At 38.0% G+C, this 14,747-nt stretch overlaps 1 protein-coding gene and 1 long non-coding RNA gene across 9 annotated transcripts in view; one reads left to right on the plus strand and one right to left on the minus strand.

Moving 5' to 3' along the window:
- caskin1 (CASK interacting protein 1) overlaps positions 1-14,747 on the minus strand; it is a 339,666-nt gene that overhangs the window by 106,959 nt on the left and 217,960 nt on the right. For all 6 annotated transcript variants that reach the window (XM_061973687.2, XM_061973688.2, XM_061973685.2 and 3 more), the window contains exons 8-9: positions 13,471-13,579; positions 9,109-9,203 (exon numbers count right to left, since the gene is read on the minus strand). In XM_061973687.2, coding sequence (XP_061829671.1) covers positions 9,109-9,203; positions 13,471-13,579 — 204 coding nt within the window. The remainder of the gene's footprint in view (positions 1-9,108; positions 9,204-13,470; positions 13,580-14,747) is intronic.
- LOC140679716 (uncharacterized) overlaps positions 1-14,747 on the plus strand; it is a 196,952-nt gene that overhangs the window by 103,773 nt on the left and 78,432 nt on the right. The window lies entirely within an intron of this gene.

The following is a 14,747-nucleotide window of genomic DNA, read 5'->3' on the forward strand; positions in this document are numbered from 1 at the left end:
TTTTGCCTGTTAAAGAAAGGAGACACCAGTGCGCAATCATCTGGGAGCCGCGCTGAGCGCACCTCCAAGCGCGTGGAGGTGCGATGTCCCTCGCCCCCGCGGCGGCTCCACCCGGGCTCGCGCCCGAGGCTTCAGCGTGCACCGCGGAGGCCATCCTACTCGTCGCGGCCTAGCCCTCGCAGCTCTCGCTGCCGGCGAAGGCCGGGTATGGGCCCGACGCTCCAGCGCCATCCATTTTCAGGGCTAGTTGATTCGGCAGGTGGGTTGTTACACACTCCTTAGCGGGTTCCAACTTCCATGGCCACCGTCCTGCTGTCTATATCAACCAACACCTTTTCTGGGGTCTGATGAGCGTCGGCATCGGGCGCCTTAACCCGGCGTTCGGTTCATCCCGCAGCGCCAGTTCTGCTTACTAAAAGTGGCCCACTCGCCTCACCAGGGTGAGCCCCACCCCTTTCGTGAGCGCACTGCGCGCGGAGTGACCCCTGTTACACGCCCCCGGCAACGGGGGTGGCGGGCAGGTAAGCTGCGCGGGCAGAGCACACGGAGTGACCCCTGTTACGAGCCCCCGGCCACGGGGGTGGCGGGCAGGTAAGCTGCTTACCTGCTGCGCGTGACGCCGGCCGCGGCGAAGGCAGACGAGGCGGGGTGTCGGTGCGGTGGGCGCGGTGGTGACCCTGGACGTGCGTCGGGCCCTTCTCGCGGATCGCCTCAGCTACGGCTCCCGGTGGGGCCCTCTCGGGGGAAGGGGCCTCGGTCCCGGACCCCGGCGAGGCGTCCCTTCTCCGCTCCGTAAAAGTGTCCATCTCTTTTTTTTTTCTTCTTCTGTTGTGGCATATGCTGCAGGTGCCTGCTCGTTTTTCGTATGTGGGTAACAACATTTAACTATGTATATATATTTCCGAATTGGTTTAACTGCCACCCGCCTGAATCTATTTAAAATCTAATTTTTTTTTATTTCAACCGCCCGACCCGACCCGCGGATAAAATCTTTTTTTTTTTATTTCAACCGCCCGATCCGCGGACTCCGCGGTTGTGTCCGCAAACCGCGCATCTCTAATATATATATATATATATATATATATATATATAGTCGAGGTTTCTGTGGTTTATCCGTTATACAGTGCTCAATACCAAGGTAGAGCGGAATATATGTTAGGTCAGGAAAAAACACAAGAGGCTATATCATATATCATCCCTACAAGCCTGTCCTATTCAATAAAATCCCCTGACGAGCAGGGAAACCTGCGAATCAGGCTTGTTGGGATGATACAGCCTCTTGTGTTTTTTTCCTGACCTAAAGTATACCGTATTTTTCGGATCATAAGTCGCACCTGCCCAAAATGCATAATAAAGAAGGAAAAAAACATATATAAGTCGCACTGGAGTATAAGTCGCATTTTTGGGGGAAATGTATTTGATAAAAGCCAACACCAAGAATAGACATTTGAAAGGCAATTTAAAATAAATAAAGAATAGTGAACAACAGGCTGAATAAGTGTACGTTATATGAGGCATAAATAACCAACTGAGAACGTGCCTGGTATGTTAACGTAACATATTATGGTAAGAGTCATTCAAATAACTATAACATATAGAACATGCTATACGTTTACCAAACAATCTGTCACTCCTAATCACTAAATCCCATGAAATCTTATACGTCTAGTCTCTTACGTGAATGAGCTAAATAATATTATTTGATATTTTATGGTAATGTGTTAATAATTTCACACATAAGTCGCTCCTGACTATAAGCCGCACCCCCGGCCGGACAGACTATGAAAAAAACTGTGACTTATAGTCCGAAAAAACTTTAAAATGTATTCAACAATATAAACAAATGGATCTTTAGAGTTGACAGATTTATTTGTGGCGGAACGTAAAAAAAGCGACAGATCAAGCGACTTTTTCTGGTGTTGCTGATAAATTTTGGAGACGAAAGCATGTACCGTATTTTTCGGAGTATAAGTCGCTCCGGAGTATAAGCCGCACCGGCCGAAAATGCACAATAAAGAAGGAAAAAAACATATATAAGTCGCACTGGAGTATAAGTCGCATTTTTGGGGGAAATTTATTTGATAAAAGCCAACACCAACAATAGACATTTGAAAGGCAATTTAAAATAAATAAAGAATAGTGAACAACAGGCTGAATAAGTGTACGTTATATGAGGCATAAATAACCAACTGAGAACGTGCCTGGTATGTTAACCTAACATATTATGGTAAGAGTCATTCAAATAACTATAACATATAGAACATGCTATACGTTTACCAAACAATCTGTCACTCCTAATTGCTAAATCCCATGAAATCTTATACATCGCCAAACTATGAAAAAAACTGCGACTTATAGTCCGAAAAATACGGTATACATATATATACTTATACATATATAACATAGGTGACGCAGGGGTCGATCTTGCTTTGGTTTTTGGCTGAGACCAGGGATTTTGGGCTCAAAAAGGTTGGTGACCACCAGTACAATAGGACTGTGAGTGTTTGGACATCGAATGGTTTCATACGATTCCTGGGGTGACTATTTCTTTCAGAATCGATTCTCGATTCTACACGATTGTCGATTCAGATATGTCATCCATCCATCCATCCATTTCCTACCACTTGTCCCTCCCAGGGTTGCGGGGGTTGGCCAATGTGTCATATGGCATAATAATTATAATGAAACTTTTTGGTTTCCGGTTAGAAAAGCTCCTTCCGTTTGCATGAAGATGGCCTAAAAACGTCTTTTTAAAAATGTAAAACTTTTTTTTTTACATTTGTTTTAAAACAATTTTTTAAATTATGACTCAATTTAAAATGTGAATGGATAAGAATCACAACTCTGAATTTTTTTTTTGTGCACTCCTAAATAAACAGTAGCTGCGATCCTAGTAGTTCTCACAACTGGAACATTTGTGGCTTCTTAGCTGAATTATTTTGCGTTGGAGATTAAGAAGAAAGAGGACAAGAATTTTGTCCACCATCTATTTTGGAGAATAATTATTTGTCACTTTTTAATGATGAACTTGACCTGGTCGTTCAGACTGCAATTTATATCTAATTTATATTTACATACAAAATTTGATTTTTGTTTTTTCTCCTGCTTGTTTTAATGATAACATTTGCATTAAATATGACTTTTTCTTCCTGGAGGTGAATAATGGCTACAGTGTGGTTGTCAAGATGATGGTATACAATGCACGTGTGACTGTTATTATTATTAATGAATGAGATGGTTATAAAAAAAAAAGTGATCTTATTAATAATGATACATATTGTCTGTGTTTTTGTAATGACTTGTGTTTGTTGTTTAATGTTTTAATCACTATCATTGATGTTATTATTATTATTAATATCGATATTGTTGTTGCTATTATTAATTTTAGTTGTTCCTATTTTTAGCATTGCATTTGTAAGTCTTCTCAATTGCCTTGTAAACTTCTATTTGAAGTATTGGAACGCTGAGATTGGGTTAGGGTTGCTCAGTTTTTTTAATTTGATTAACATTTTGTGTGATTTTTTTAATTTGGAATTGACTGGTAGTGTCGGTGCTTAAAAAAAAAAAAAAACTTCTACGGGGCCGAAGAAAGTTGAAACTATTGAATTCAAGAACTTCATTTATTCATCTCATCCCTCATTTATATGTATTTTACATTGTTTTCTGTCAGTAAAACTATAAATATTCTCTATAAAATGTGTTTCTGTCTGTCTGGAATGGATTCATTGATTTACATTATTTCTTCGTTCTAAAATTGCTTCAGTTTTTGTACAATTCGGTCCTGGCTGTATCTTGTGGAAGGTGTTACAAACAAAAAAAACGCTCTATTTATAGAGAAGGCATGGAAATCTTGGCGAGCAGCCATTCGCATATTTTTAGTGTAATGCGAGGTTTTCTAAGAATCTGTGACGGGACAAACGCCAAAGTGTTCCCTCTGACCCTGAGGGAGGAAGAACAGCCACCACTTGGCTTTCCCAAATGCTCATGAATATTCATAAACAGTGAGCAGACGACCATGTCGGCACTGAATATTCCCCTCCTTAATTTATTCGTAGTAAATGAGGGCTCTTTCTTACGTATTCATGAAGTCAAAACACATGCATGGAGACACAAGCGCTTGAACACAACAGGAGTGCGAATAAATCAGCATGTCCGGCATGTTAAATGGTGTAAAAATGTTATTAAGCACGTTTGATACAACAATTTTCCATGCTAAATTCTAAATTCACTATTTAGTTGTCAGATGAAAAAATTAAAAGAAATCAACAGTGCCAGGAGCAGTAATTACTAAAAAACATTTTTAACAAAAAGACCTCATGAAACAAACTAATAACGTATATTTATGTGTCAGTATTAGTAATATATTTAGAACACTGTGTTTCTTTTATATTGAGGGATAAATATAGGAGAATGAACTAAATAAATCCATATTTAAATAATTACTCAAGTGTAAAATTTACTAATCAGGCATGTGATTTGAACTTAATGAAAAAGACTGAAAATAACCCGGGGGTCTGGGGGCCACAGGTGCAGGGACAAGGGAGACTACGTAGCTTCGATTTTTCAGTTAAAAAACGTAGTTTTTACCACTGGATTATCAAAAACCGTACTCATTACGGGAAAACCGTAGTTGTTGGCCTGTATGGCAAAGAGACAGATCAAGATTTTAACACACATTGTAGGTCGGAAAAAACAAAGAAAAACGGAAAATAATTTTTTATATGAATAGTAGGGGTGTAACGGTACGTGTTTTGTATCGAACCGTTTCGGTTCGGTTTGGAGGTGTACCGAACGAGTTTCTAAGCTAAAGTCTTAACAAGCTGCTTTGCTTCTTCTGCCTCCGTCTCAGCACCCAGCATTGTCCCACCCACACAACCATCTGATTGGCTACACAAAAAGCGGTAACAGCCAATCAGCAGTGCGTAGTTAGAGCGGTAACAGCCAATCAGCAGTGCGTATTCAAAGCGCATGTAGTCAGCGCTTTAGCGTCGAGCAGATAGGTGTTTAGCAGTTGAGCATAAGGCAGCGTACTCTTCCCAAATGATAATAAACACCTCCCAGTCAACTACTAGTAACATCACTATGAGCCCGTTGACCTTCTAGAAACTTAAACTGCAGCTTAGCTCGCTTGCAGTCCTGGCTTGAGGTGAAGGCTAATTAGCTTTTAGCGTAAGGTTAGCTCATTTTGCGGTGCGTGTGCGTGAGTGCGTGTGTGTGTGTGTGTGTGTGTGTAGTCTCTCCTATTGCTATTGTACTATTTTTTCAGCTATAGTTACATTAATTATTAGTAATGTAGCAGCCTAGTTTTGAATGGCAGGGTCCCTGCTATCACATGTTGATAAAAATATAACATTTACATAATAAAAATCAACTACAGGCTTCCCAAATGCTGTAATAAATTAAGCATGATGAGTTGACTTGAGGGCTTCACGGTGGCAGAGGGGTTAGTGCATCTGCCTCACAATACGAAGGTCCTGAGTAGTCTTGGGTTCAAACCCGGGCTCGGGATCTTTCTGTGTGGAGTTTGCATGTTCTCCCCGTGACTGCGTGGGTTCCCTCCGGGTACTCCGGCTTCCTCCCACTTCCAAAGACATGCACCTGGGGATAAATTGATTGGCAACACTAAATTGGCCCTAGTGTGTGAATGTGAGTGTGAATGTTGTCTGTCTATCTGTGTTGGCCCTGCGATGAGGTGGCGACTTGTCCAGGGTGTACCCCGCCTTCCGCCCGTTTGTAGCTGAGATAGGCTCCAGCGCCCCCGCGACCCCAAAGGGAATAAGCGGTAGAAAATGGATGGATGGAGTTGACTTGAAACTGTTTAATGTTGCACTTTTTATATGTAGACGTTTTGTCATTGTATTTAATCTGAGCAACAATTTGAGGCAGTTTAATGTTGATTAACGTTGGAAGAATTATTATAGTGTTCCCAATGTTTAAAGAATAAAGCCATTGTTTACAAATTTGGTAAATAAATAACCCAAAAAATTATATTTTGTTGTTTTCTTACTGTACCGAAAATGAACCGAACCGTGACCTCTAAATCGAGGTACGTACCGAACCGAAATTTTTGTGTACCGTTACGCCCCTAATGAATATATAAAATAGACGGATTTCAGACTACAGACGGAAAAATCACATTCCTGATTAATTATAATTGGAATTAATTTAATGCAAAATTACATTTAATTATTTAATCATTTAATTCACCGTTTATTTCACGATTTTAATTAATTATTTCACGATTTTAATAATTCATGACTTCATTATTTCATCATGGTTTATTTATTGGATTAATCAATTAATTAAATGTATATTTTCTATTTGAAAATGAAAAAGGCTGTGGACTAATTACAGTTGATTTCTTTGATCCTGCTTGTTTTATAGTACCGATGATAACTTTAAAATGTATTCAACAATATAAACAAATTGATGTTTAGAGTTGACGGATTTATTTGTGGCAGGCTGTAAAAAACAAAAACAAATCAAGCGACTTTTTCTGGCGTTGCTGGTAAATTTTGGAGACGGACACAAAAACATATGACCTTAAATCTCCCATGCTAAATTCAGGTTTTTTGTACACTATTTAATTGTATGAAATGTATGTAAAATTAAGAGAAATCAACAGTGACACGAGCAGTAATTACTGACAAACATTAAAACAAAAAGACCTCATGAAACAACTAGTTAAGTATATTTATGTGTCAGTTTATTTATCTATTTAGAACACTGTCTTTCTTTTATATGGAGGGCTAAATAGAAGATAACTAACTAAATAAATCTATATTTAAATAATTACTCAAGTGTAAAATGTATTAATCAGGCATGTGATTTGAACTTAATGAAAAACACTGAAAATAAGCTGGGCGTCATAAATGTATTAGTAATTCATTTAATGCAAAATTAAATTTAATTATTTAATCATTTAATTCACCGTTTATTTAATAATTTTAATTAATTATTTCATGATTTTAATCATTCATGACTTCATTATTTCATCTTGGTTTATTTATTTATTTAGTTAATCAATTAATTAAATTAATATTTTCTATTTGAAAATGTAAATGGCTGTGGACTAAATACAGTTGATTTCTTTGATGATGCTTGTTTTATGGTACCAATGATAACTTTAAAATGTATTCAACATTATAAACAAACTAAAAAATGTATGTTTAGAGTTGACAGATTTAATTGTGGTAGGCCGTAAAAAAAGCGACAAATCAAGCGACTTTTTCCGGTGTTGCTGGTAAATTTTAGAGATGGACACGAAAGAATATGACCTTAAATCTTCTATGCTAAATTCAGGTTTTTTTGTACATTATTTAAAATTGTGGATTTTATGTCAAATTAAAAGAAATCAACAGCGCCAGGAGCAGTAATTACTGACAAACATTTTGAACAAAACGACCTCATGAAACAAACTTATAAAGTATGTGTCAGTTTATTTATCTATTTAGAACACTGTCTTTAAATAATTCACCGTTTATTTCATCATTTTAATTAATTATTTCACGATTTTAATCATTCATGACTTCATTATTTCATCATGGTTTATTTATTAAATTAATCAGTTAATTAAATTAATATTTTCTATTTGAAAATTAAAATGGCTGTGGATTAATTACAGTTGATTTCTTTGATGCTGCTTGTTTTATGGTACCAATGATAACTTTAAAATGTATTCAATGTTATAAACAAACTAAAAAATTGATGTTTAGAGTTGACAGATTCATTTGTTGCAGGCCGTAAAAAAAACGACAAATCAAGCGACTTTTTCTGGTGTTGCTGGTAAATTTTAGAGATGGACACGAAAGCATATGACCTTAAATCTTCTATGCTAAATTCAGGTTTTTTTGTACCTTATTTTAAATTGTGGATTTTATGTAAAATGAAAAGAAATCAACAGCACCGGGAGCAGTTATTACTGATATAGATTCTGAACAAAAAGACCTCATGAAACAAACTTATAAAGTATATTTATGTGTCAGTTTATTTATCTATTTAGAACACTTTCTTTAAATAATACCCCGTTTATTTCATCATTTTAATTAATTATTTCACGATTTTAATCATTCATGACTTCATTATTTCATCATGGTTTATTTATTGAATTAATCAATTAGTTAAATTAATATTTTCTATTTGAAAATGAAAAAGGCTGTGAACTAATTACAGTTGATTTCATTGATGCTGCTTGCTTTATGGTACGGACGATAACTTTAAAATGTATTCAACAATATAAACAAATGGATCTTTAGAGTTGACAGATTTATTTGTGGCAGAACGTAAAAAAAAGCGACAGATCAAGCGACTTTTTCTGGTGTTGCTGGTAAGTTTTGGAGACAAAAGCATGTACCGTATTTTTCGGAGTGTAAGTCGCTCCGGAGTATAAGTCGCACCGACCGAAAATGCACAATAAAGAAGGGAAAAAATATATATAAGTCGCACTGGAGTGAGTATAAGTCACATTTTTGGGGGAAATTTATTTGATAAAACTCAACACCAATAATATACATTTGAAAGGCAATTTAAAATAAATAAAGAATAGTGAACAACAGGCTGAATAAGTGTACGTTATATGAGGCATAAATAACCAACTGAGAACGTGCCTGCTATGTTAACGTAACATATTATGGTAAGAGTCATTCAAATAACTATAACATATAGAACATGCTATACGTTTACCAAACAATCTGTCACTCCTAATCGCTAAATCCCATGAAATCTTATACGTCTAATCTCTTACGTGAATGAGATAAATAATATTATTTGATATTTTACGGTAATGTGTTAATAATTTCACACATAAGTCGCTTCTGAGTATAAGTCGCACCCCCGGCCAAACTATGAAAAAAAAACTGCGACTTATAGTCCGAAAAATACGGTATTGCTCTTCTCAACGAGCAGCGGGTACAAATGTGGGCCCCTTCCCTCATCTAAAAGCACTAAATAAAAAATGGCAGAATTAAGTTGTAATTGTAGTTTGAAACATATTTGTTTTGTTTTAATGTTTTTTTACTCACTTTCTTTGTTATTGCTCTCGGCCTGTGAATAATGAGGTTTAAAAAAGGCACGCGTGTGTGTGCGTGTAAATGTGTGTGTGCATTTTACCGTAATGACGTCTCCTGCTTTGATGTTAAGGCTGGTTAAGTCGTAGTTGTTGCTGTAATCCTTCAGAGCTCGAACTTGAAGAGCAGCTGATGCCTCTGTGGAGTGGAAAGCATGCATGGTTGTAAATGATTTGGATGTTTTTTTCTCTCTCATTTCCACAGACACCTTAATCCTCACTGGAGAAGTTTTGTCACATAAACAGTGAAACTTTCCAAGTGTTGGACACTTTCTACGTGAAGATACCTACTATATAGTCACATCACTCACAAATGTAGCAAAGTCATGTGTGACCTCACATAAGACATCGGCGTCATCATCGCCTTATCCAAAATCAAAGGGATTAAAGGTAGAAATTGCAGCCGAGAGGGCGCTTCCGTTGGAAGGAGCTGCAATTATTACTAAACCCAAAACCAGTGGAGTTGGCACGTTGTGTAAATGGTAAATAAAAACAGAATTCAATGATTTGCAAATCCTTTTCAACTTATATTCAATTGAATAGACTGCAAAGACAAGATACTTAATGTTCCAACTGGTAAACTTTGTTATTTTTTGCAAATATTCGCTCATTTGGAATTTGATGCCTGCAACATGTTTAAAAAAAGCTGGCACGAGTGGCAAAAAAGACTGAGAAAGTTGAGGAATGCTCACCTAACACTTATTTGGAACATCCCACAGGTGAACAGGCTAATTGGGAACAGGTGGGTGCCATGATTGAGTATAAAAGCAGCTTTCATTCACAAACAAGGATGGGGCGAGGGTCACCACTTTGTGAACAAATGCGTGAGCAAATTGTCCAACAGTTTAAGAACAACATTTCTCAACGAGCTACTGCAAGGACATTAGGGATTTAACCATCTACGGTCCATAATATAATCAAAAGGTTCAGAAAATCTGGAGAAATCACTGCACGTAAGCTATGATGTTACGGACCTTTGGTCCCTCAGGCGGTACTGCCTCAAAAAGCGACATCAGTGAGTAAAGGATATCACCACATGAGCTCAGGAACACTTCAGAAAACCACAGTCAGTAACTACAGTTGGTCGCTACATCTGTAAGTGCAAGTTAAAACTCTACTATGCAAAGCGAAAGCCATTTATCAACAACACTCAGAAACGATGGACTGATGCAAAGTGGAAAAGTGTTCTGTGGTCTGACAAGTCCACATTTCAAATTGTTTTTGGAAACTGTGGATGTCGTGTCATCCGCACCAAAGAGGAAAAAAACCATTCGGATTGTTATAGGCGCAAAGTTGAAAAGCCAGCATCTGTGATGGTATGGGGGTGTATTAGTGCCCAAGACATGGGTAACTTACACATCTGTGAAGGTACCATTAATGCTGAAAGGTACATACAGGTTTTGGAACAACATATGTTGCCATCCAAGCAAGGCCTTTTTCATGGACGCCCCTGCTTATTTCAGCAAGACAATGCCAAGCCACATTCTGCATGTGTTACAACAGCGTGGCTTTGTAGTAAAAGAGTGCGGGTACTAGACTGGCCTGCCTGTAGTCCCGGCCTGTCTCCCGTTGAAAATGTGAAGTGTCAAATACGACAGCGGAGACTGTTGAACAACTTAAGCTGTACTCTAAGCAAAAATGGGAAAGAATTCCTCCTGAAAAGCTTCAAAAATGTGTCTCCTCAGTTCCCAAACATTTACTGAGTGTTGTTAAAAGGAAAGGCCATATAACACAGTGGTAAAAATGCCCCTGTGCCAACTTTTTTGCAATGTGTTGCTGCCATTAAATTCTAAGTTAATGATTATTTGCAAAAGAAAATCAAGTTTCTCAGTTCGAATATTAAATATAATGTCTTTGCAGTCTATTCAATTGAATATAAGCTGAAAAGGATTTGCAAATCATTGTATTCTGTTTTTATTTACCATTTACACAATGTGCCAACTTCACTGGTTTTGGGTTTTGTATAACCCGCCCCCTTCCTGGTCCGAACATGTTAGCTGCACCCCACTAATACACCCGCAAGCAGCAAAAAGATGACGTTATGTTTAGGCCTGCCAAAAATAACGAGTTAACTCAAAACGTTATCCTATTAATCATGTTTATTATATTTCTCGGACTATAAGTCACAAAATGTTTCCTACACTTTGAGCCCTGCGGCTTATAAAACGGTGGGGCTAATTTATAGATTTTTCAGAACACAGAACATAGACAGAGACACCGACAGAGACACTGAAAAGTGTCATGCCTTGAGTTGTTTTGTTTTGTAATTTGTCAATAGCGCTGTGTGCGTGTGTGTGCGTGCGTGCGTGCGTGCGTGTTTTCTTCACTCCTATTTTTTTTTAATAGCACTTTGTGTTTGCCATAAGGTTGTCCCAATACCAATATTTTGGTACCGGTCCCGGTACCAAATTGTATTTTGATACTTTTCGATATTTTCCTAAATAGAGGGGACCCCAGAATAATTGCATTATTGGCTTTATTTTAACAAAACATCTTAGCGTACATTAAACATATGTTTCTTATTGCAATGTTGTCCTTAAATAAAATAGTGAACATACTAGGCAACTTGTCTTTTAGTAGTAAGTAAACAAACATAAGGCTCCTAATTAGTCTGCTGACATATGCAGTAACATTGTGTCATTTATCATTCTATTATTTTGTCAAAATTATTACGGACAAGTTGTAAAAATGTATTACTAATCTACTTGTTCATTTACTGTCCATATCTGCTTATTTTCTCTTTTAACATGTTCTATCTACACTTCTGTTCAAATGTAATAATCACTTATTCTTCTGTTGTTTGATACTTTACATTAGTTTTGCATGATACCACAAATTTAAGTATCGATCCGATACCAAGTCGTTACAGGATCATACAATGGTCATAATTTAAGTTCTCATGTGTCCAGGGACGTATTTCCTGAGTTTATAAACATAATGTAAATGTTTTGAAAAACGAAAAAAATATTTTGTGATGCTAAAAAATATTGATGTAGTCATAGTAGTATCGACTCGATGTACTTGGTATCCTTACAGTGGATGTCAGGTGTAGATCCACCCATGGCGTTTGTTTACATTGTGACGCCGATGAGCTAATGTATCCTCCTACGGTGTGTAGTGAAGCATGTTGAGCTATTCCTCTTCCTGCAGGGATGATACTTGTAAGAAACGTACTTTATTCGTCGCCATGGAGACAAGGATTAGTGATTTAGAAGAAGCTAAAACACTGCCGACTGCGGATGGATGTTAGCCGCTAACTAGCTAGCCATGTCTTAAAGCACCTCTTCCTCAGGGTGTTTCTGTCATGTCTGTGTGATCATGTTTTGTTTTAGTCATGTTCGGTTTTGTTTTTGGACTTTTTGTGCACTTTTGTTTTTGTCACCATAGCAACCATTAGTTTTCACCTGTCACGTCACGCACCTGTTTCACGTTTTGAGTCACGCACCTGTTTTCACTAATCATGTCTGTAGTATTTAAGTTCATTGTTTTCAGTTTGTCTTTCTGGCGACATCCCACATTTATGCTCTGCACATTCCAGACACTTGTTTTCATGTCCATCGTTTCATGCTGCTCCTTTAGTCCATGCCAAGTAAGTTTTTTCTATTCATGCCACAGTTAGCGACTTTTGTTTATGTCCTTAGTTTTTTGCCCACGTGCAAGTATTTGTTTCATTTGTCAAGTTTGTACTTCCGCCTTGTGCGCGCCGTTCGTTTTTTTGTTGTTGATAATATTAAATAAATATGTACTCCCATTCCCGTCTCGCTCGAGCCAACTTTCCGTTGCCTTCTGGAAAAACAAAACCCAAGGACCAAGTCTTGACAGTGTCAGTGTTATAACTCCACCTTTATCTTTAGTTTTTAAGCCAAAATGCGTCCATTCTCCCTTTTCTGTCTACACACTGTGTCTGCTTGTAAGTACTCCGTGTTTGTGCGCTGCCGAACATGCTCCTCTGCTCGTAAAACCAGCAATGCCATGACGTGACGACGACGCACCGCATGCCGGTTAAAAACTAAGGGGTGGGCGGTACTTTTTAGAGGCGGTATAGTATCGAATAGGATTCATATTACTATCATGGTACTTTACTAGTACCGGTATACCGTACAACCCTACAATAGGTATTATATTTTCCTCATTCCTGTGAGAATCCTGCGTGTGACTGAAGCATTAACGAGTGGGGCTTTCCAGGACTTACTGCAGTGTGCTCCAACAACCACCAGATAGCATCTGTGAGCAGATAATACCGTATCATCTCTTTCTCTGTCGGACCTTTTTCGGTCGGTAGGGCATTCTTTACTCACGCTGAAAGTGAAGGATGAGGCAGAAACTACTCCACCGCCTGCCACCGATTCGACCGAGCCTACCCCATCCCATTATAACACATCCACCCATCCTTCCATCCGTCCTACCTCTGAGCAACTGCTTAATCTCTCTGCTTGCTTGGGTGGCAGTGAACTGGTAGACGATGTCCAGCGCGGTCTGGCTGTAGGTGTTCCTCACTGTGGCATTGATACCACTCTGCACACAGACAGGGAAAGAAGAAGAACAAGGGTCACTATGTCATATTTACACCATCCGGACTTTAGCCAGTCTTCAGCCACCTCTTGCAGTTCCATCGGAAGATACCAAGGCAATCCCAGACCATTTGCAAGACCTAACCCCCTTAAGTATGTCCGAGTTTGACTTGCTTGTGCTGTATTGACACTTTTAATTCCAGGGTTTGTGAATGCATCTCGCAGGAAGTGACGGTTACTGGTGCATAATGAGGAAGTGTTGTGTTTAGGGATGGGCACCTTTCACATTTGAATCGATACAGTACAAAGACTCGGTACTCAACGGCATAGGCGCCGATCTACATTTCTGCCAGTGGGTGCTCGGTGTGTGTCTATTAGTGTTGTCCCGATACCAATATTTTGGTACTTTTCTAAATAATGGGGACCACAAAAAAATTCATTATTTGCTTTATTTTAACAAAAAATCTTACGATATATTAAACTTTTGTTTCTTATTGCAAGTTTGTCCTTAAATAGAATAGTGAACATACAAGACCACTTATCTTTTAGTAGTAAGTAAACAAACAAAGGCTCCTAATTAGTCTGCTGACATATGCAGTAACATATTGTGTCATTTATCATTCTATTATTTTGTCAACATTATTAAGGACAAGTGGTAGAAAATTAATTATTTATCTACTTGTTCATTTACTGTTAATATCTGCTTACTTTCTCTTTCAACATGTTCTATCTACACTTCTGTTATAATGTAATAATCACTAATTCTTCTGTTGTTTGATACTTTACATTAGTTTTGGATGATACCACATATTTGGGTATCAATCCGATACCAAGTAGTAACAGGATCATACATTGGTCATAATTTGAGTCCTCGTGTGTCCAGGGACGTATTACCTGAGTTTATAAACATAATATACATTTTTAAAAAACGAAAGAAGATGTTGTGATGCTAAAAAATATCGACATAATCATAGTAGTATCGACGAGATACGTGCCTGTACTTGATATCATTACAGTGGATGTCAGGTGTAGATCCACCAATGGCGTTTGTTTACATTTTGATGCCGGTGAGCTATGGTGTGTAGTGAAGCATGTTTAGATTCCTCGTCCTGCAGGGATGACACTTGTAGGAAACTTACTTTATTTGTCGCCATGGAGACGAGGATTAGTGA

This window comes from Nerophis lumbriciformis, linkage group LG22, assembly GCF_033978685.3.
Source record: "Nerophis lumbriciformis linkage group LG22, RoL_Nlum_v2.1, whole genome shotgun sequence".
NCBI lineage: Eukaryota > Metazoa > Chordata > Actinopteri > Syngnathiformes > Syngnathidae > Nerophis > Nerophis lumbriciformis.